General features: G+C 51.7%; 1 protein-coding gene across 1 annotated transcript; it reads left to right on the forward strand.

Moving 5' to 3' along the window:
* Window positions 1–4,122: 4,122 nt before the first annotated feature.
* Window positions 4,123–21,914, forward strand: LOC144806379 (uncharacterized). The gene is made up of 4 exons (XM_078672743.1): window positions 4,123–4,290; window positions 16,675–16,746; window positions 17,376–17,429; window positions 17,960–21,914. The coding sequence occupies exon 4, from the start codon at window positions 19,000–19,002 to the stop codon at window positions 20,470–20,472; it is 1,473 nt and encodes a 490-aa protein (XP_078528869.1). The 5' UTR covers window positions 4,123–4,290; window positions 16,675–16,746; window positions 17,376–17,429; window positions 17,960–18,999; the 3' UTR covers window positions 20,473–21,914.
* The last annotated feature ends 433 nt before the right edge of the window (window positions 21,915–22,347 follow it).

Consider the following 22,347-nt stretch of genomic DNA (forward strand, 5'->3'; position numbering starts at 1 on the left):
TTTTTATTTTTTATAAACTTGTTTATCTGAACCTTTTAACAATGTTTTTAAGATTGATTAGAAGGACATTCCCTAGTGTTTAGTATATCGTCAGGTCGGATGAGGAGTGTGTGTTATGGTTTGTAATGTACCGCAATATAGGCCTGGGTAGTCACCTAACCTTTCACCTACATTTTTCTTGCCATTGTACCACATAACAGGTTTTGGTATTAAACTTTTACCTAGTTAGGCGCTGCATAATTGACGGTTAGTTTTCCTTGAAATCTAGCCTCATTTATTATGCATGATGATTCTCAGTATCACTGCAGGATTACCATCTTTTGCATAATAACTATGTATTAGGGTCATCCCTTTCAGCAAGGTAGAGCCCCTGAGGGTATCTTTTGGGTATATGAACACCATATCTTTGCTGGGGCGGGCAGAGGAGAAAGACTTCCATGCTGATACCCTGACGCGAGACACTGAGGTACCTGCATCCAGACACTCCAGCACGCAGTGGTCTGCCATCCCTCGCGCGGTGTCCATCTCGAGACCAAGACGGGATCCTTCATTCTCTCACACCAGGTAATAGGGTTGGTTTTATCTTAGGGGGATTCTTGGCTGTACACATACATACATGCTAGGTTCATTCAGGTACATCTAGTTAGTGTCTGCATCGTAGGAGTACGCATTATTATTGTTATGTATTTATAAGCTTGCATATATTCAATGTTTTAGCACTATGGTAGGAATCTACCATCCATTTACTCTGTTGGTGCTTATAATCGTTTATATCTGTTTCTGTCTTATGGTTGTTTCAGTACACATGCGTGTTCAATAAATGCTTATTGAAATGTCCCCACTGTTTATTCTGTATATCTCTCTGAGACAAAGTGAGGTCGAGTGACAGAGCGAAAAGTACTGTTTTCTTGATAACTGATGGGACAGAGTTGTCATGTTCAATAGATGCCAGAAACTATTCTCTCCTCGGGAAGAGGAGTTCATATTGGCACTGCGAGCTATTTGGTATACAGGCGAACATACCCGATCGGAGTGTCTGGAATCAGTCTGGACACCAACCCCAGTTTATGTTGTCTAAACGTGCAGAACCTCTATAGATTTATAGGAACTACACAACAGCGTACGTGAGTCAGAGATATCAACCTGGACCAAGGTGGGCTGCAGACAAAACATGGCAACTGTATCAGCCTAGAAAAAAAAATTATATCAGCAATGACATCCAGTACCAGCTCTTTGATGCAGTCATCTTTAGTAACAAATCTATAGTAAATAGAAAATATGTGGTACTGCCCTTGCATGGGGCCTGGTGGAGGAACCCTTCTCAGATGTTATTTCTCTCGCCGTTGATGTGTATTTCATGAAGAGTCTGGATTCCTTTCTCTTTCAGGTGCTTTAGATTGTGCTGAAAAACTGAACCTGCAGGCCATTTATAGGCAACAATAATAATCATAGTGTTACTTCTATAGCGCACACAGATCCCACATTATCAACATTTGAGGTGCAGCCATGCACGCCGATAAGACACGGCTGACTCGGCTACTAATCATGATTTAGAACTTTTTTTGCTTGCCACAGAACCCAGACCAGAGTAAAATCGACAACAGAATGCAAGTGCCCCCGACCCCAGGATGGGGGCTGTAGGACATGAATACCAGTTGTGGCAGGCACTAGTGTGACAGAGCGAGCCACGGCTCGACAGGAAACCGAAACCGGCCCAGGCAAACAGCTCGACCATTGGGCAAATCATTGCAGTCTCATGTGACGGATAGGAGTGCTGTCCTGGAATGTAGCTAAACCAGAACAAGTGCTGCTGAGCCAGCCCCTAAACATGCGCTGTCAGCTTTGCTCAGTTTGACTTTATAGCAGCGCTCCAGCACTTGACAGCTCAGAAAACCATAAAAATATGCGACTTTGCATTTCAGTGCAGTGGTGCGGACCACCACATTGAAATGTGTTAGTCTAACCCCTGATGCGTGATACTTGTCAGGCCTGCTCCCGTCAAGGCAGGCCCCCTTGCAGTATGGTGCTAGGCTGTCTGCATTGGCACTAGGCAGCTAACTTTAGCACCAGCAGAGGGAGAAACTTAGGGCTGCAGCGTATTCTTGTAAATACGGTGCAACCCTGCGTTTCAGAAGTGGAGAGCGCTGCGCTCCTCGACTTGCTTGTAAAAATTCCCCTTACTGTCAACAGCCTGACCTATTTTATCAAGAGACAGAAAATCCTCTCATTTCAGACGATGCACCGCCATGATGTAGCATTGCTCCAGGAAACACACCTGTCACCTATTGAACATGATGAACTCAGAAGGAATTGGATGAGTACGGTACTACATGCCAGCAGGATCCCTTCCACATCCATCTACTCCTATGGAACATAGAGAGAGTGGGTTGGACATCTTATTTCACAAATCCCTGGGGGTTTGCACACTGCAGACATGCTGGGACCACCCTGGACAGATATATTTTTGCCAAGGTTCAGCTGTTCAATGAGTCTTTGTGTGTGGGCTCTATCTATGCCCCGGCGGCTGACCAAACTCCTGCTCTCCTTTGGGACAGCCGGGGCATTCATGATGGGGGGTGCTGGAATATGGCACCTTGACAAGTCCAGAAACCATACGACCAGGCAGCCCCGAGACGGGTTCATCCTCTCTGACATTATTGATGATCATGCCTTGATGCATCCATGGGGATTGGCGCACCTGAAGGACATGGACTATACTTTCACCTACTGCGTCCATCGTAAACGTTTACGCCTTGATCCTCCCAAACAGTACCTTCGTTTATGATCCTGTGCTACTCCACCATTTTTTCCCAACTTATTTTAATTGAATATATATATAAAACAATAATTCAGAAGACATTAGTCAGTACAGCCATATGGCAGCATGAAGAGTCTCAGAAGAAACAGTAGTGGAAGCGTATCGCAAAGTAGTAGCCCGAGTTTACAACTGTACAGCAGGTGATGTATAACAAATGGAGGTACCACATCTGCACACTACTCTTCAAGCGCTGTTTGGTATGATCCCAGCTTAATTGACGTTTTAATGTTATAGACCTGTTCAAGATAAAAGTTATTGGTGACAGTGTTTCTTCCAATTATATAATAAAAAAGAAAAACTAAACCAATTTCTACACCCACCCCCCTCCCACCCCGTAGACTCAGCATCAATTCCAAGCAGTTAGTCGACCCATCCTAGTGCAACCTAATCATGGAAATCTAATCTTTCACACCGTAACAGCAACCATCATTGTACTATCTTAGGAATTAATTGTTTCATAGATATATTGCTTTATTTTTGTCAGTGCATCTTTGTTGAGAGAGGATGGTGGTTACTGTAAACAAAAAAACAAAGCCTGCAAGAGACCGATATCTTAATATTTTAGGAGACAGTTGTGCTCTTACACCAGAATCTCAAAACCTAATTAGAACCTACAATTCAGTCTTGTTCGAGGATATACAACCTTATTAAGTATAAGGAATAAGCCACAGGCACAGGAAAATTAAAATTAAGCTGTTCCTTCAATTGTCGCTTTGACACATGACCTATGCCGCATTGTCACTGATCTGGGGTATAAAACTCAATGGTATTTACCTCTGTTTACTTTGCTATCTAGCACGTTATGGATTTGAAAAACTGCAAATAAATTATTTAAAAGAATAAATAAGCTGCCCAGTTTAATTGGAAAACTGACCAATATGCTCAGATATATTCATTGAAATACAGATATATTCATTGAAATAAAGGCTTTCATTTCCAGATGTCACCTTTCTGTAAATACACTTTAGTCCTTTACATCAGTGTTTGGAAGATGCTCATCTAAAGTGAAGCTATAAATACTTTTTTACAGCAGCAGCCAGGCCCTGTACTTGAACTGTCTGACTGTTAAAAACATTCACGTCTGTGACATCTGAAATCCCAGGTCTTTACAGGCACCAATGCTTGTTTGTGTGAAATGTATTCACTCTTGGAGCCTGGAGGCGGTGGTTCTGTCAGCGGCCACCAGAGGGCGGTCCTCACCTGCTGATGAAACCCAATGAGCTGCACTTCGTGTGAAAAGGAGAAGGGTTTCCTCTTCCGGGTCAGCGGTGGCAGAGACAGCACCAGCAGCAAGTGCTGACATCACTTCATACCTGTGCTCTGTGTCCAGCCTGTTGCAGAGGAGGAAGAAGCCCTGTCTGTCTGTGCAGCGACCTTCATCTTCAGACCCTCAGAGACCCCCCCAGACCCCAGATTGCTGCCCCCCCCCCATCCCCAGGAGGAGGAGAGAGCCTGGACAGGTTTCTGCTCAGGTAGGAGAGCTGCCAACTCACTTGGCTGCAATTTATGAATCCATGGATCAGATCCCCCCCCCTGGCATTCAGGAGAGCTGCTGAGGCTGAGTGGGGAGCGGAGGAGGTGAAGCCTGTCCAGGGGTGGAGAGGAGGAGGTGAAGCCTGTCCAGGGGTGCAGAGGAGGAGGGGCCTGTCCAGGGGTGCTGAGGAGGAGGGGCCTGTCCAGGGGTGCTGAGGAGGAGGGGCCTGTCCAGGGGTGCTGAGGAGGTGAGGCCTGTCCAAGGGTGCGGAGGAGGGGAGGCCTGTCCAGGGGTGCAGAGGGGGTGATGCCTGTCCAGGGATGCAGAGGAGTTGAGGCCTGTCCAGGGGGGCAGAGGAGGTGAGGCCAGTCCAGGGGAGTGCAGAGGAGGTGAGGCTGTCCAGGGGTGTAGAGGAGGTAAGGCCTGTCCACGGGTGCAGAGGAGGTGAGGCCTGTCCAGGGGTGCAGAGGACGAGAGGCTTGTTCAGGGGGTCAGAGGAGGTGAGGCCTGTCCAGGGGTGCAGAGGACGAGAGGCTTGTTCAGGGTGCAGAGGAGGAGAGGCCTGTCCAGGGGTGCAGAGGAGGTGAGGCCTGTCCAGGGATGCAGAGGAAGAGAGGCCTGTCCAGGGGTGCAGAGGAGGTGAGGCCTGTCCAGGGGAGTGAAGAGGAGGTGAGGCCTGTCCAGGGGTGCAGAGGAGAAGAGGCCTGTCCTGGGGTGCAGAGGAGGAGAGGCCTGTCCAGGGGTGCAGAGGAGGAGAGGCCTGTCCAGGGGGGCAGAGGAGGTGAGGCCAGTCCAGGGGTGCAGAGGAGGTGAGGCTGTCCAGGGGTGTAGAGGAGGTAAGGCCTGTCCACGGGTGCAGAGGAGGTGAGGCCTGTCCAGGGGTGCAGAGGAGGCGAGGCCTGTCCAAGGGATCAGAGGAGGTGAGGCCTGTCCAGGGGTGCAGAGGAGGAGAGGCCTGTCCAGGGTGCAGAGGAGGTGAGGCCTGTCCAGAGTGCAGAGGAAGTGAGGCCTGTCCAGGGGTGCAGAGGACGAGAGGCTTGTTCAGGGGGTCAGAGGAGGTGAGGCCTGTCCAGGGTGCAGAAGAGGTGAGGCCTGTTCAGGGGTGCAGAGGAGGAGAGGCCTGTCCAGGGGTGCAGAGGAGGTGAGGCCTGTCCAGGGATGCAGAGGAAGAGAGGCCTGTCCAGGGGTGCAGAGGAGGTGAGGCCTGTCCAGGGGTGCAGAGGAAGACAGGACTGTCCAGGGGTGCAGATGAGGTGAGGCCTGTCCAGGGGTGCAAGGGGGAGAGGCCTGTCCAGGGGGACATAAAGGAGGTGTGGCCTGTCCAGGGGTGAAGAGGAGTAAAGGTCTGTTCAGGGGGTCAGCGGAGGAGGAGAGGCCTGTCCAGAGGTGCAGAGGAGGAGAGACCTGTCCAGGGGTGCAGAGGAGGTGAGGCCTGTCCAGGGGAGTGCAGAGGAGGCGAGGCCTGCCATGGGGTGCAGAGGAGGTGAGGCCTGTCCAGGGGTGCAGAGGAGGTGAGGCCTGTCCAGGGTGCAGAGCAGGTGAGGCCTGTCCAGGGGTGCAGAGGAGGAGAGACCTGTCCAGGGGTGCAGAGGATGTGAGGCCTGTCCAGGGGTGCAGAGGAGGTGAGGCCTGTTCAGGGGTACAGAGGAGGTGAGGCCTCTCAAGGGGTGCAGAAGAGGTGAGGCCTGTCAAGGGGTGCAGAAGAGGCGAGGCCTGTCCAGGGGTGCAGAGGAGGTGAGGCCTGTCCAGGGGTGCAGAGGAGGTGAGGCCTGTCCAGGGGTGCAGAGGAAGAGAGTCCTGTCCAGGGGTGCAGATGAGGGGTGAGGCCTGTCCAGGGGTGCAGGGGAGGAGAGGCCTATCCTGGGGACATAGAGGAGGTGAGGCCTGTCCAGGGGTTCAGAGGAGGAAAGGTCTGTTCAGGGTGTCAGCGCAGGTGAGGCCTGTCCAGGGGTTCAGAGGAGGAGAGGCTTGTCCAGGGGTGCAGAGGAGGTGAGGCCTGTCCAGGGGAGTGCAGAGGAGGTGAGGCCTGTCCAGGGGAGTGCAGAGGAGGTGAGGCCTGTCCAGGGGTGCAGAGGAGGAAAGGACTGTCCTGGGGTGCAGAGGAGGAGAGGCCTGTCCAGGGCAGTGCAGAGGAGGTGAGGCCTGTCCAGGGGTACAGAGGAGGAGAGGCCTGTCCACGGGTGCAGAGGAGGTGAGGCCTGTCCAGGGGTGCAGAGGAGGCGAGGCCTGTCCAGGGGGTCAGAGGAGGTGAGGCCTGTACAGGGGTGCAGAGGAGACGAGGCCTGTCCAGGGTGCAGAGGAGGTGAGGCCTGTCCAGAGTGCAGAGGAGGTGAGGCCTGTCCAGGGGTGCAGAGGACTAGAGGCCTGTTCAGGGGGTCAGAGGAGTTGAGGCCTGTCCAGGGGTGCAGAGGAGGCGAGGCCTGTCCAGGGTGCAGAGGAGGTGAGGCCTGTCCAGGGGTGCAGAAGAGGTGAGGCCTGTCCAGGTGTGCAGAGGAAGAGAGGCCTGTCCAGGGGTGCAGATGAGGTGAGGCCTGTCCAGGGGTGCAGGGGAGGAGAGACCTGTCCAGGAGGACATAGAGGAGGTGAGGCCTGTCCAGGGGTGAAGAGGAGTAAAGGTCTGTTCAGGGGGTCAGCAGAGGAGGAGAGGCCTGTCCAGAGGTGCAGAGGAGGAGAGACCTGTCCAGGGGTGCAGAGGAGGTGAGGCCTGTCCAGGGGTGCAGAGGACTAGAGGCTTGTTCAGGGGGTCAGAGGAGGTGAGGCCTGTCCAGGGGTGCAGAGGAGGAGGGGCCTGTCCAGGGGTGCTGAGGAGGAGGGGCCTGTCCAGGGGTGCTGAGGAGGTGAGGCCTGTCCAAGGGTGCGGAGGAGGGGAGGCCTGTCCAGGGGTGCAGAGGGGGTGATGCCTGTCCAGGGATGCAGAGGAGTTGAGGCCTGTCCAGGGGGGCAGAGGAGGTGAGGCCAGTCCAGGGGAGTGCAGAGGAGGTGAGGCTGTCCAGGGGTGTAGAGGAGGTAAGGCCTGTCCACGGGTGCAGAGGAGGTGAGGCCTGTCCAGGGGTGCAGAGGACGAGAGGCTTGTTCAGGGGGTCAGAGGAGGTGAGGCCTGTCCAGGGGTGCAGAGGACGAGAGGCTTGTTCAGGGTGCAGAGGAGGAGAGGCCTGTCCAGGGGTGCAGAGGAGGTGAGGCCTGTCCAGGGATGCAGAGGAAGAGAGGCCTGTCCAGGGGTGCAGAGGAGGTGAGGCCTGTCCAGGGGAGTGAAGAGGAGGTGAGGCCTGTCCAGGGGTGCAGAGGAGAAGAGGCCTGTCCTGGGGTGCAGAGGAGGAGAGGCCTGTCCAGGGGTGCAGAGGAGGAGAGGCCTGTCCAGGGGGGCAGAGGAGGTGAGGCCAGTCCAGGGGAGTGCAGAGGAGGTGAGGCTGTCCAGGGGTGTAGAGGAGGTAAGGCCTGTCCACGGGTGCAGAGGAGGTGAGGCCTGTCCAGGGGTGCAGAGGAGGCGAGGCCTGTCCAAGGGATCAGAGGAGGTGAGGCCTGTCCAGGGGTGCAGAGGAGGAGAGGCCTGTCCAGGGTGCAGAGGAGGTGAGGCCTGTCCAGAGTGCAGAGGAAGTGAGGCCTGTCCAGGGGTGCAGAGGACGAGAGGCTTGTTCAGGGGGTCAGAGGAGGTGAGGCCTGTCCAGGGTGCAGAAGAGGTGAGGCCTGTTCAGGGGTGCAGAGGAGGAGAGGCCTGTCCAGGGGTGCAGAGGAGGTGAGGCCTGTCCAGGGATGCAGAGGAAGAGAGGCCTGTCCAGGGGTGCAGAGGAGGTGAGGCCTGTCCAGGGGTGCAGAGGAAGACAGGACTGTCCAGGGGTGCAGATGAGGTGAGGCCTGTCCAGGGGTGCAAGGGGGAGAGGCCTGTCCAGGGGGACATAAAGGAGGTGTGGCCTGTCCAGGGGTGAAGAGGAGTAAAGGTCTGTTCAGGGGGTCAGCGGAGGAGGAGAGGCCTGTCCAGAGGTGCAGAGGAGGAGAGACCTGTCCAGGGGTGCAGAGGAGGTGAGGCCTGTCCAGGGGAGTGCAGAGGAGGCGAGGCCTGCCATGGGGTGCAGAGGAGGTGAGGCCTGTCCAGGGGTGCAGAGGAGGTGAGGCCTGTCCAGGGTGCAGAGCAGGTGAGGCCTGTCCAGGGGTGCAGAGGAGGAGAGACCTGTCCAGGGGTGCAGAGGATGTGAGGCCTGTCCAGGGGTGCAGAGGAGGTGAGGCCTGTTCAGGGGTACAGAGGAGGTGAGGCCTCTCAAGGGGTGCAGAAGAGGTGAGGCCTGTCAAGGGGTGCAGAAGAGGCGAGGCCTGTCCAGGGGTGCAGAGGAGGTGAGGCCTGTCCAGGGGTGCAGAAGAGGTGAGGCCTGTCCAGGGGTGCAGAGGAAGAGAGTCCTGTCCAGGGGTGCAGATGAGGGGTGAGGCCTGTCCAGGGGTGCAGGGGAGGAGAGGCCTATCCTGGGGACATAGAGGAGGTGAGGCCTGTCCAGGGGTTCAGAGGAGGAAAGGTCTGTTCAGGGTGTCAGCGCAGGTGAGGCCTGTCCAGGGGTTCAGAGGAGGAGAGGCTTGTCCAGGGGTGCAGAGGAGGTGAGGCCTGTCCAGGGGAGTGCAGAGGAGGTGAGGCCTGTCCAGGGGAGTGCAGAGGAGGTGAGGCCTGTCCAGGGGTGCAGAGGAGGAAAGGACTGTCCTGGGGTGCAGAGGAGGAGAGGCCTGTCCAGGGCAGTGCAGAGGAGGTGAGGCCTGTCCAGGGGTACAGAGGAGGAGAGGCCTGTCCACGGGTGCAGAGGAGGTGAGGCCTGTCCAGGGGTGCAGAGGAGGCGAGGCCTGTCCAGGGGGTCAGAGGAGGTGAGGCCTGTACAGGGGTGCAGAGGAGACGAGGCCTGTCCAGGGTGCAGAGGAGGTGAGGCCTGTCCAGAGTGCAGAGGAGGTGAGGCCTGTCCAGGGGTGCAGAGGACTAGAGGCCTGTTCAGGGGGTCAGAGGAGTTGAGGCCTGTCCAGGGGTGCAGAGGAGGCGAGGCCTGTCCAGGGTGCAGAGGAGGTGAGGCCTGTCCAGGGGTGCAGAAGAGGTGAGGCCTGTCCAGGTGTGCAGAGGAAGAGAGGCCTGTCCAGGGGTGCAGATGAGGTGAGGCCTGTCCAGGGGTGCAGGGGAGGAGAGACCTGTCCAGGAGGACATAGAGGAGGTGAGGCCTGTCCAGGGGTGAAGAGGAGTAAAGGTCTGTTCAGGGGGTCAGCAGAGGAGGAGAGGCCTGTCCAGAGGTGCAGAGGAGGAGAGACCTGTCCAGGGGTGCAGAGGAGGTGAGGCCTGTCCAGGGGTGCAGAGGACTAGAGGCTTGTTCAGGGGGTCAGAGGAGGTGAGGCCTGTCCAGGGGTGCAGAGGAGGTGAGGCCTGTCAAGGGGTTCAGAGGAGGCGAGGCCTGTCCAGGGGTGTAGAGGAGGCGAGGCCTGTCCAGAGTGCAGAGGAGGTGAGGCCTGTCCAGGGGTGCAGAGGATGAGAGGCTTGTAAGGGGGACAGGGGAGGTGAGGCCTGTCCAGGGGTCCAGAGGAGGCGAGGCCTGTCCAGAGTGCAGAGGGGGTGAGGCCTGTCCAGGGGTGCAGAGGAGGTGAGGCCTGTCCAGGGGTGCAGAGGAAGAGAGGCCTGTCCAGGGGTGCAGACGAGGTGAGGCCTGTCCAGGGGTGCAGGGGAGGAGAGGCCTGTCCAGGGGACATAGAGGAGGTGAGGCCTGTCCAGGGGTTCAGAGGAGGAAAGTTCTGTTCAGGGGGTCAGCGCAGGTGAGGCCTGTCCAGGGGTGCAGAGGAGGAGAGGCTTGTCCAGGGGTGCAGAGGAGGTGAGGCCTGTCCAGGGGAGTGCAGAGGAGGTGAGGCATGTCCAGGGGAGTGCAGAGGAGGTGAGGCCTGTCCAGGGGTGCAGAGGAGGAGAGGACTGTCCTGGGGTGCAGAGGAGGAGAGGCCTGTCCAGGGGAGTGCAGAGGAGGTGAGGCCTGTCCAGGGGTTTAGAGGAGGTTAGGCCTGTCCATGGGTGCAGAGGAGGTGAGGCCTGTCCAGGGGTGCAGAGGAGGCGAGGCCTGTCCAGGGGGTCAGAGGAGGTGAGGCCTGTCCAGGGGTGCAGAGGAGACGAGGCCTTTCCAGGGTGCAGAGGAGGTGAGGCCTGTCCAGAGTGCAGAGGAGGGGAGGCCTGTCCAGGGGTGCAGCGGACTAGAGGCTTGTTCAGGGGGTCAGAGGAGCTGAGGCCTGTCCAGGGGTGCAGAGGAGGCGAGGCCTGTCCAGGGTGCAGAGGAGGTGAGGCCTGTCCAGGGGTGCAGAGGAGGAGAAGCCTGTCCAGGGGTGCAGAGGAGGTGAGGCCTGTCCAGGGGTGCAGAGGAAGAGAGTTCTGTCCAGGGGTGCAGAGGAAAAGAGGCCAGTCCAGGGGTGCAGAGGAGGTGAGGCCTGTCCAGGGGTGCAGAGGAAGAGAGGCCTGTCCAGGGGTGCAGATGAGGTGAGGCCTGTCCAGGGGTGCAGGGGAGGAGAGGCCTGTCCAGGGGGACATAGAGGAGGTGAGGCCTGTCCAGGGGTGAAGAGGAGTAAAGGTCTGTTCAGGGGGTCAGTGGAGGAGGAGAGGCCTGTCCAGAGGTGCAGAGGAGGAGAGACCAGTCCAGGGGTGCAGAGGAGGTGAGGCCTGTCCAGGGGTGCAGAGGAGGTGAGTCCTGTCAAGGGGTGCAGAGGAGGCGAGGCCTGTCCAGGGGTGTAGAGGAGGCGAGGCCTGTCCAGAGTGCAGAGGAGGTGAGGCCTGTCCAGGGGTGCAGAGGATGAGAGGCTTGTAAGGGGGACAGGGGAGGTGAGGCCTGTCCAGGGGTCCAGAGGAGGCGAGGCCTGTCCAGAGTGCAGAGGAGGTGAGGCCTGTCCAGGGGTGCAGAGGAGGTGAGGCCTGTCCAGGGGTGCAGAGGAAGAGAGGCCTGTCCAGGGGCGCAGACGAGGTGAGGCCTGTCCAGGGGTACAGGGGAGGAGAGGCCTGTCCAGGGGACAGAGAGGAGGTGAGGCCTGTCCAGGGGTTCAGAGAAGGAAATGTCTGTTCAGGGGGTCAGCGCAGGTGAGGCCTGTCCAGGGGTGCAGAGGGGGAGAGGCTTGTCCAGGGGTGCAGAGGAGGTGAGGCCTGTCCAGGGGAGTGCAGAGGAGGTGAGGACTGTCCTGGGGTGCAGAGGAGGAGAGGCCTGTCCAGGGGAGTGCAGAGGAGGTGAGGCCTGTCCAGGGGTGTAGAGGAGGTGAGGCCTGTCCACAGGTGCGGAGGAGGTGAGGCCTGTCCAGGGGTGCAGAGGAGGCGAGGCCTGTCCAGGGGGTCAGAGGAGGTGAGGCCTGTCCAGGGGTGCAGAGGAGACGAGGCCTGTCCAGGGTGCAGAGGAGGTGAGGCCTGTCCAGAGTGCAGAGGAGGTGAGGCCTGTCCAGGGGTGCAGAGGACTAGAGGCTTGTTCAGGGGGTCAGAGGAGGTGAGGCCTGTCCAGGGGTGCAGAGGAGGCGAGGCCTGTCCAGGGTGCAGAGGAGGTGAGGCCTGTCCAGGGGTGCAGAGGAGGAGAGGCCTGTCCAGGGGTGCAGAGGAGGTGAGGCCTGTCCAGGGGTGCAGAGGAAGAGAGGCCTGCCCAGGGGTGCAGAGGAAGAGAGGCCTGTCCAGGGTTGCAGAGGAGGTGAGGCCTGTCCAGGTGTGCAGAGGAAGAGAGGCCTGTCCAGGGGTGCAGATGAGGGGAGGCCTGTCCAGGGGTGCAGGGGAGGAGAGGCCTGTCCAGGGGGACATAGAGGAGGTGAGGCCTGTCCAGGGGTGAAGAGGAGTAAAGGTCTGTTCAGGGGGTCAGCGGAGGAGGAGAGTCCTGTCCAGAGGTGCAGAGGAGGAGAGACCTGTCCAGGGGTGCAGAGGAGGTGAGGCCTGTCCAGGGGTGCAGAGGACTAGAGGCTTGTTCAGGGGGTCAGAGGAGGTGAGGCCTGTCCAGGGGTGCAGAGGAGGCGAGGCCTGTCCAGGGTGCAGAGGAGGTGAGGCCTGTCCAGGGGTACAGAGGAGGAGAGGCCTGTCCAGGGCTGCAGAGGAGGTGAGGCCTGTCCAGTGGTGCAGAGGAAGAGAGGCCTGTCCAGGGGTGCAGAGGAAGAGAGGCCTGTCCAGGGGTGCAGAGGAGGTGAGGCCTGTCCAGGTGTGGAGAGGAAGAGAGGCCTGTCCGGGGGTGCAGATGAGGTGAGGCCTGTCCAGGGGTGCAGGGGAGGAGAGGCCTGTCCAGGGGACATAGAGGAGGTGAGGCCTGTCCAGGGGTGAAGAGGAGTAAAGGTCTGTTCAGGGGGTCAGCGGAGGAGGTGAGGCCTGTCCAGAGGTGCAGAGGAGGAGAGGCCTGTCCAGGGGGCAGAGTAGGTGAGGCCTATCCAGGGGTGCAGAGGAGGTGAGGCCTGTCCAGGGGTGCAGAGGAGGTGAGGCCTGTCCAGGGGTACAGAGGAGGTGAGGCCTGTCAAGGGTACAGAGGAGGTGAGGCCTGTCCAGGGGTGCAGAGAAGGCAAGGCCTGTCCAGAGTGCAGAGGAGGTGAGGCCTGCCCAGGTGGTGCAGAGGATGAGAGGCTTGTTAGGGAAACAGGGGAGGTGAGGCCTGTCCAGGGGTGCAGAGGAGGCGAGGCCTGTCCAGAGTGCAGAGGAGGTGAGGCCTGTCCAGGGGTGCAGAGGAAGAGAGGTCTGTCCAGGGGTGCAGAGGAGGTGAGGCCTGTCCAGGGGTGCAGAGGAAGGGAGGTCTGTCCAGGGGTGAAGATGAGGTGAGGCCTGTCCAGGGGTGCAGGGGAGGAGAGGTCTGTCCAGGGGGACATAGAGGAGGTGAGGCCTGTCCAGGGGTTCATGGGGGGAAAGGTCTGTTCAGGGGGTCAGCGCAGGTGAGGCCTGTCCAGGGGTGCAGAGGAGAGTAGGCCTGTGTCCAGGGGTGCAGAGGGGGAGAGGCCTGTCTAGGGGTGCAGATGAGGTGATGCCTGTCCAGGAGTGCAGAGGAGGTGAGGACTGTTCATGGGTCCAGAAGAGATAAGGCCTGTCCAGGTGGGCAGATGAGGTAAGGCATGTCCAGGGGTGCTGAGGAGGTGTGGCCTGTCCAGGGGTGCAGAGGAGGTGAGGCCTGTCCAGGGGTGCAGAGGAGGTGAGGTGTCCAGGGGTGCAGAGGGGGAGAGGCCTGTCCAGGGGTGCAGATGAGGTGAGGCCTCTCCTGTGTTTGGGTGGTTCATAGAAGGTGGGGCCTGTCCTGGAGGGATGCAGTGGAGATGAGACCTGTTCGTCCAGGCGGGGTGGTCGAGAGCTGAGTTTAAGTTTATTAATTGTTGTCCCAAGAGATTTGTGGAAGAGTGTAAGTTGTTTGTAAACTGGCCAAATGAAAAGCCACAGAGTGAAGCGCCTCAAAATATTTTATTATATATTACAAGAGATTATTGCTGATTTACAGACAATATTGCAAAGTCGAAGACCGGGGGAAAGAGGACGCATCATTTAGCGTTGCATCCAGAGGTTAGTGCACATATCCAGCAAAATGTGAGGGGCTGCAGACCAACATTCTGGATGAGACTTTGTTGTAACCAAAGTACTCTAGTTACAATTTTATTACTAAGCAGAACAAGATCAAAATAAAAATAATGACGGCTCAGACAAAATGTTTCCAAACGGGTGACGAAAGTGGTTCTCACGGATTGTATTCTCGTTTTGATTCTGGGTTTGTTGCTGGTGTGAATTTGGATATGCACGGCGTTGGTGTGCAGAATAATGATGTTCAGTATGTGCAAGGAGGAAATGTTGTTCCTCTGGGTCAGGGCTGGACTGGGAACCCAAACCAGGCCTGACAATTTTGACGGAGCAGCTCCCTGCCTCTTTTGTTGCTGGGGGGGGTGATAAAGCAGCATCACAGCAAAACCAGCCCCCAGTGACCAGCACTGAACAATCGGTCCCCACTGTTCCAGCCTCCTGGGGAAACACCGGAAGCCCGTTACGGCCAGTGCGGCCCCGCTTAGGGTATAGGTTTTACTAACAGTGGCAATTTAAATACCTCAAACACTAATAGTGTGCAGAATAAGACACGGTCCTTACGATGTTTGCAGGAACCTGGGAAACTGGAACATGAATCAGATGGCACCGAATGGGATGTCTCAGTCAATGGTCCCAGCCCAACTGGCCTCTGTGCCGAGCATGCAGAATCAAAGGCAGATATATTGGAACATGCCTTCAGTCCCGATGGCCCCACAGCCCAGTGCAGAATAGAACGCCAAAATCTCAACAAATTCAGAATTTCAACAAATTCCATTAGTGATTAATAAGGATTTTCCACATTTTGCATCTACACTAGGAGTTTTTACTGGACTGAATCAGACACAATGACAGTGCCTGAGACGGGAGAAGGGTTGCATGCTTGGGGCAGTCCTAGCGGTCACCCTTTTGTAGAAGAAGAAAATGGGAATCCAGCATCTCTTTTAATTTTATTCAATAAATGTGCCTCCCATTCCACAGTCAGACTGACGGCAGCTCCCAACCCACCCCTCTTGGGAAAGGAGTCCAAGTTGTAGGCATTTCTACTAAACAACTAATAAGCTGTCAGCAAATGTTCCCCTACAAATTGGGTCAATGATGAATGGCCACAAACTTAAACTGTGATTAAGATCCAGTTATTATGTTAGCGAATCACCTTGTAAAATTACTCGTGGCTTTTTGGGGAAGAGTCACAATTAATTATTCATTTTGTAGGTGTGGTTTATTACATTACATTTTGTTGTGCCATGTTTTCATGACTATTCATTGATTGCTGTCAATTTTACCTCATCATGAGCCATGTCAATAATGTGTTCTCTGAGTCTAAAAACTTATAAAATGTACTTGTTTGGGATATTTGCTGGAATTGTTTTATTTTACACTTTTCCTAAAGGCAGACTACATGTCATTCCTCTTACTGATTTTGTACTTAAGAACTTTTCCTTGATTTCTAACTAAGCAGGTCCTATGTCAGTTTGCTATTTGATATTATAAAAAAAGTTTTCTTATTTCTTAGCACACATTTATTGTGGTGGTCTGTCTATTGACTTTACAGCTAAAGTTGTTTCTGATTCTGGCTTTTGATATACTTTAGAGGTTACCAATATGTGATCCTCCTGCAAATATTATGATAATTATTTCTCTGACTGAGTAACCATGCTTTTGCCTTCAGTAATTATTTGAAACCTTTAATATAACTTTGTAGCTTGTTGTAGCTCCAAAGGCAAGGGCCTTTACCAAGGGAGCGGTCCTTTAATGGGCAGTATTGCCTGCTATAGCTGACTATAATTCCGTTACACTGTTTGCCCTATGAGGGCAGATGGTGTTAATTAATAAAACAAAGGAGTCCCAAAGACCTTGGGGGTAGAAACACCTCAGGTACTCAGAAACCTTTGTTTAACAGCTGTTGCTGTAAATGTTCAAAGGTAACAGCCGCATGCGGGACCACGGTGGTTAATTGTTGAACATTCACAGCAATAGCTGTTAAAGGAGGCGGAAGTCAGCCCCTGGTTCTCCCTGGGCTCGGCTAAACTGCTTTTCATTATTCACGTGAGCCGGGGAGATGCAGGAGATGAGCAGAACCCCCCTCCTTCCGAGATGCCAGTGACACTGCAAGCTACGGGAGGAGGAAGGGGGAGGCTCCTGTGTGACCTGCTGCAGGCTCTATCTTCTGCCTTCTCCTGCCCAATCCAAATATTTTGGAGAGGCAGAGGCTGTGTATTAGGACATTGTAATGTTGAGAGCAGTGGGCCTATATCAGGTTGTATAGGCTGCTGCTGCTCCGTTGTCTTCAATGGATCTTAACATTTCAATGTTCTAAGCTTTGTCTTCTGAAAGTTCAATTCCGAATTCCGTCTTATGGGGCTCACTAGACACTGACCCTCCGCATCATCCCTTCAGATAATTTATAAATACAAAGCGCCAACACATTGATGCCTTGTTGCTTCCATTGCTCAGCATTCGAACTCTGCATCAGCTTGAGCATGAATTGCAGTTCCTCCGAGAGCATGGTTTGTATAAATCTAAGAGTCTGGTTGACTGATTTATGAACGGGGCAGAATTATGTACAAGGACATTAACATACCTTTGCAAACCAGATTGTTTTGATTTGCAAGTTTCACTGGCTGTAAATGGAAAGATGGGGGTTATGAAGACGTGGACCGGGTTGTTAGGGTTTGTTCTCTGAGACTGTGGGTGCACTCTATATTCACAGAGACATTTTCCAGCAAAGGATCATGGCTCTTGAACCCAAAACGTATTTATTCATTAACCATAGTTGCTTCACAATGGCCTCCAGAGAACAAGACATTCTTTGTTTTGGAAGTTCAGGACGGTTATTTGTAAATGTGATGAAGTGTGATTGTCGTCTGACGCAAAACCATTTCTTTACTTCCTTTCAAGGTATTCTGGGATGACCAGGCAGTGCAGCATGGCTGCCACCCTCGGAAGAACAAAATAAAGTATAACTGTCAGGTAAGGATTCCTATTACTCTTAAGTTTCCTTTTCCCCTGTTTCTTCTTTCTCTATTCCCTTTCTTGATCTGTTGTTTCTCTTCAACTTCAACATTTGACTCCCTCTGTGCACTATTCTTGTTGTTAATAAACTTCTGATAATCACCTGATGGATCCACATTCCTCCTGGAACATGCTTGGGTGTAGTGCAGGTCCAGTTCCTTTTTAGGTCAGTTTTGCCCAGCAGTTCCTTAACAATTGTCACATTTGTCTCCTCCTCTACACCACGTTATACTATCCTCCCTCTGTCCGGCATCTTTTCTCTCTGGATCTGACTTCCATCTCTTTACGTCCTCCCATCCTGCCCTTTTCTGTCTTGTCTACTATAAGCAAAAGACACAGTACATATGTGTGGACACACATGCACACAAGGCTTGCTTTAGGGTGGTCAGCCGGTGTTGCTGACCTTGGGGGCACTTTGTTTAGAAGTAACTTATGGGTTCACAAGCATCTGCTGCAGAGTTTCCTGTGATGGACTCCTGTAGTGGAAGTGGAAGATAGCCTTTTTTCTCTTTCCTCTGTTTTGTGTTTTTCTTTTCTTGACCCTTTTTGGTTTCCTTTACTGTTGTGCTGTTTTTTGTCTTTTTCAGGTGTTGCTGTGCCCGGGTTCTGTCAAAGGAGCGTAATGAGTTCTGGGCCACAAAGTAAGTCCTTATCATCCGCACAATTTGAAATAGAGAATTCCACTGAGCTAACTGGACACAGTCTCAGTCTACAGTAGCATTTAAAGCACTGAGTGCAACAAGGCCAATTCCTTCCTTCAATAAAATGTCCCTTCCTAGATCACTGGAAAAAGGAATAGATGAACAGTCTAGGTGGGCAGGGGAGTAAATAACAGCTGAGTATTCATTAAAAGTATTGCAAATATCACATTATGATGCCAGCCTTTGACACAGAAATTGTAAATTGATAGTGTTGGCTGCTTCTGAGAATCTGTGTCACAATATATGTGTTTCTTTCTTAAATATTATTTATGTTTGCTCTCACATCCATGAGTTCCAGTGATCTGAAGCTCCCGATCTACACAGTGTCCCAGAGCTGTTAAACCACTATCAGAAATGCTACTCAACTGATTTCCTAGCTTGTTTTTGTCAATACTTTATTTGTGCAAAGTATAAGGTCATAAATATTTTTTCTTTTTGTTCATTTACAATATATGACTCCATTTCTACAGGTGACTGAAGCATGAACAGAAAAAAGAAGGTTTACATTTTGTGAAACACAACTAAAAGGATTATTTCAAGGAATGTTAAAACATTCTCGAGCTCTTGAGAAGAAACACATTCTATGTACCAGGAATGGTGAGGATGTTGGAGTGGAAGAACCTGGTGAATGTGAAAGTTGTCAAATCCCTAAAGTAAAAGGACCATAAATGTTTACCAGGTCCCAGTAACTGAGATTGAGGAGAACATTGGCCACAATTGATCCCCACACAGTGCACTTGAGAAAACTCAGTGTTGCAAATTCTGTTTGATGGTTTATGAGAAATACTTTGGAGACCCAAACCCTCCCCAACAGATCAGCATCCGTAGACGTGTTGTGATGTGATGAACTGTCAAAAATACTAATATCCTTAGTTTACAAGTGCAAGCATTTGTCTCTGTCTCCTGGAGATGAGAGGAGAGAAAAGATTATTTTAAAAAAAGTCATTGTAAATACTCTTTCTCAGATGTCGTTACAGCAAAGAGGCTGGATTATCATTTCCAATATAGGAAGATTTTCCCCCACCAACTCTGTCTCTTGGGTTGATCTGAGTGGTTTCAAAGTGTCTTGTACCTTCAAAGTGGATCATGTACCTGTCTTAGCCACTGAGCAAAAAAGCATATACTGGCACAGAGAGTATAAAAGGGGCCAGTGTTACACTATTGATAATTCATAAACCACCCTGGCATGCCCTAATCATCTGTCATTACTTGTATGAACAAACATACATACCAGGCAAACACTAAAGCCCAAAGACCTTATCAGTGCTTTTAAAACTCCTAAATCAAATGTGATAAACTAGAATCACTAAATGAGACTAATTAAACAAGAGAAAATTTACCCGGGCATAACTTGGAGAAAATGAATCCATGTGAGGCCTCTTAATCAATACAAGGGGCTCCTCAGTGAAAGTTAATAAGACAAGTTAGATCGGTGCCTTTAAAGGTAGGAAGTTAATGCTGAGTTGTAACATAAACAAGTACACAATCCAAAATCATATTCAGTCTTAAGATGGCATGTATCCAGGAACAAACCCAACTTGGAGAAACAAACAACTCGAATAAGAGCAATGACTGTGAGAACAGCTTTAGTCATCAATCCCACCTCACTAAACAGGAGAAAACTAGCTCTGGACGAAAATCCTATCAGTGTCCAGAATGCCAGAAAAGCTTCAGCCACAAATCTAGTGTCGCTATACACGCAAGAACCCACACAGGACAAAAACCATATCAGTGCTCCACGTGCCAAAAAAGCTTCAGTTTTAGTGGTAGTCTGATTAAACATCAGAGAACTCACACCGGACAAAAACCTTATCAGTGCTCTGAATGCTGTAAAAGATTCAGTAGCAAACACAATCTCACTTTACATGAAAGAACCCACACTGGACAAAAACCTTATCAGTGCTCTGAATGCTGTAAAAGCTTCAGTAGCAAATCCATTCTAACTGTACATGAAAGAACCCACACTGGGCATAAACCGTATCAGTGCTCTGAATGCTGTAAAAGCTTCAGTCAGAAAAGCAGCCTTACTGTACATGAAAGAACCCACACTGGGCATAAACCGTATCAGTGCTCTGAATGCTGTAAAAGCTTCAATCAGAAAGGTCACCTTACTAAACATGAAAGGACCCACACTGGGCATAAACCGTATCAGTGTTCTGAATGCCAAAAAGGTTTCTATTCCAAATTCGGTTTAACTCAACATCAGAGAATCCATACTGGGCTCAAACCGTATCAGTGCTCTGAATGCCAAAAACGTTTCTATCAGAAATCGGGTTTAACTGTACATCAGAGAATCCATACTGGGCTCAAACCGTATCAGGGTTCTGAATGTCAGAAAAGCTTCAGTCATAAAATAATTCTCACTCACCATGAAAGAACTCATACTTGGCAAAAACCTTATCAGTGCTCTCAATGCCGGAAAGGATTCAGTCAGAAATCCAACCTTACTAAGCATGAAAGAACCCACACTGGGCTCAAACTGTATCAGTGCTCCGAATGCCAAAAAAGCTTCAGATTGAAAGAATGTCTCACTAGACATGAGAAAACCCACACTGGACAAAAACTATATCGGTGCTCTGAATGCCGGAAAGGATTCAGTTGGAAATCCAACCTTACTGTGCATGAAGGAACCCACACGGGGCTCAAACCGTATCAGTGCTCTGAATGCCAAAAAAGCTTCAGATTGAAAGAAAGTCTCACTAGACATGAGAGAACCCACACTGGACAAAAACCGTATCGGTGCTCTGAATGCTGGAAAGGATTCAGTTGCAAATCCAACCTTACTGTGCATGAAAGAACTCACACTGGACAAAAACCTTATCAGTGCTCTGAATGCTCGAAAAGCTTCAGTCGGAAATCCAGCCTTACTGTACAAGAAATAACCCACACTGGGCATAAACCGTATCAGTGCTCTGAATGCCAGAAAAGCTTCAGTCATAAAGCAACTCTCACTACACATGAGAGAACTCACACTGGGGAATAACCATCTTAGTTCTCTGAATGCTGGAAACGTTTCAGCCGGAAATCTGGTCTCACTCAACCTGCGAGAACTTACCTGGAAAAAACCTCGTCATTGTTCTAAATTCCTGGGAAGCGTCTGCTGGAGATTCAGGTTGATTCAACAATAGAGAACCCACAACGTGAAAGAAAATGACCCGTGCTCTCAATGTGACAAAAACTTCAGTTGTAAATGTAACCTTTCCACATAGGAGAGACAATGTGGGAGAATAAAAGGTGCTCACTGTCAACCCTGAGGAGGAGCTTTCAGCATCGCAAAACATTTACATGAAGCAGCCACAAAGACATCAATCCATTGATTGTCCAACAAACCGTCTACTGAGAAAAGTACACAGTGTGGGATGGAAATGCTTGAATTAACCTCATTCTATTGTAACTATTTGTGGCCTCATTCCATTCAGAGTGTGTTGTTCACTGCGTGTTTATAAGCAATGACTGACCCACAAAGTCCATTGGATCCTCAACTTTGAGGCCACGCCCCCAAGGGTCTGGAATGCATGTAACCTCAAACTGTTTCCAGCCTTAATGAGCCTCACCAGGGGGCTGCAGCAGGAGTCCCTTTGTCGTAGGTCTCTATGGGACCAACATCTGTTCATGTCTGTACCATATAGGGATTATTATTGAGAAAAACTAAAGGTGATGGATGGACTGGTAGTTAATCTCTGCAACATCCCGCCACATCATTCTCTAGTCTTTGTGTAACTACAAACAAGGTCAGCCATATGCAAACCCTTCTTGGCTCCACCCTAAATACTCCTAATGACTTCTGTTCCAATGGGACATGGCCTCGTATTACAAAGATCCACACAAGTGGCCTCTTTCCATCTTCTTTTTGTTTCAAATGGATCCTGCTATCCCCTTAACCATGCCTCAGGCCTGCCACGTTCCATGCTTTGGCTCTTATCATCAACCTTGAACCATCTCCATAACTTGTAAGCTCCGAAGACTTTGCAGCTGTTGTAACTGCTTGAAGTTTCCCACATTTTGATGACCGTGGATTCAGGTTCAACTTGATGACCCAACTCTACTCTGTGGGAATTTTGCACTTCAAGCCACTTTTGTGCAGCTCGTCACCTTCTGAGACTGGTTCAGCCAAAAACCTTGCATCAAATTCCAGTGTTAATCATCACCAGAGACTAAACTTATCTTTGTCCTCTCGAGCATAGCTACCAAAGTCAGCTACAATTTTTTAGGTGACTTCCTGATTGATTCAGTGGAACTGCTTGTTTTTTATTCATTTACCTTTTTGTTTGGTTTTGACAGTTGTTTTTGCTAATTAATAATGCTTAAATCACAGCCCACCTTTAGATTTTGCTTCTGAATAATTATTAAATATTCTTTTTGATCTAAACTAGGTTTGAATCTTTAAGTTCCTTGTCTATTTTTAATAAACTGTATTGAAATGTGTGACTTCCACTGTTTTGCTTTACCTTCGAGCGCCCCTTAGGCCATACTGCTCAAGCCACGTTACCAAAAGCGAGCTAAGAACACTTGAGTAGAAGACACATTTACATTTGCTGACCAAAGTGTGGGAAAAGCAAAGCAGGCTGACTCCAGAAAGCACACTACCTAGCTGGAAAGAATACTCTCTTAGGTGGCATGTGCACCAACTGTAGATGCAAAAATCAAGGATTATGAGGGAAGCTGTTGGTATCTATGCCCCCCAGAATTTGAGTCTGCCACCTTCTCTCAAACAGTTGAAAGAGCTAAAGATGCACCCGTCAGAGATTCATTTCTCAGCAACTAAGACTGCTCGCTCCTGCATACAATTCCCACACTGTTACGTGAATCACAATCCCTGGGCAATGTACAAACTTTTACATAAACAAGTTGTGTTGTG

This window comes from Lissotriton helveticus, assembly GCF_964261635.1.
Source record: "Lissotriton helveticus chromosome 1_1 unlocalized genomic scaffold, aLisHel1.1 SUPER_1_unloc_67, whole genome shotgun sequence".
Taxonomy (NCBI): Eukaryota; Metazoa; Chordata; class Amphibia; order Caudata; family Salamandridae; genus Lissotriton; species Lissotriton helveticus.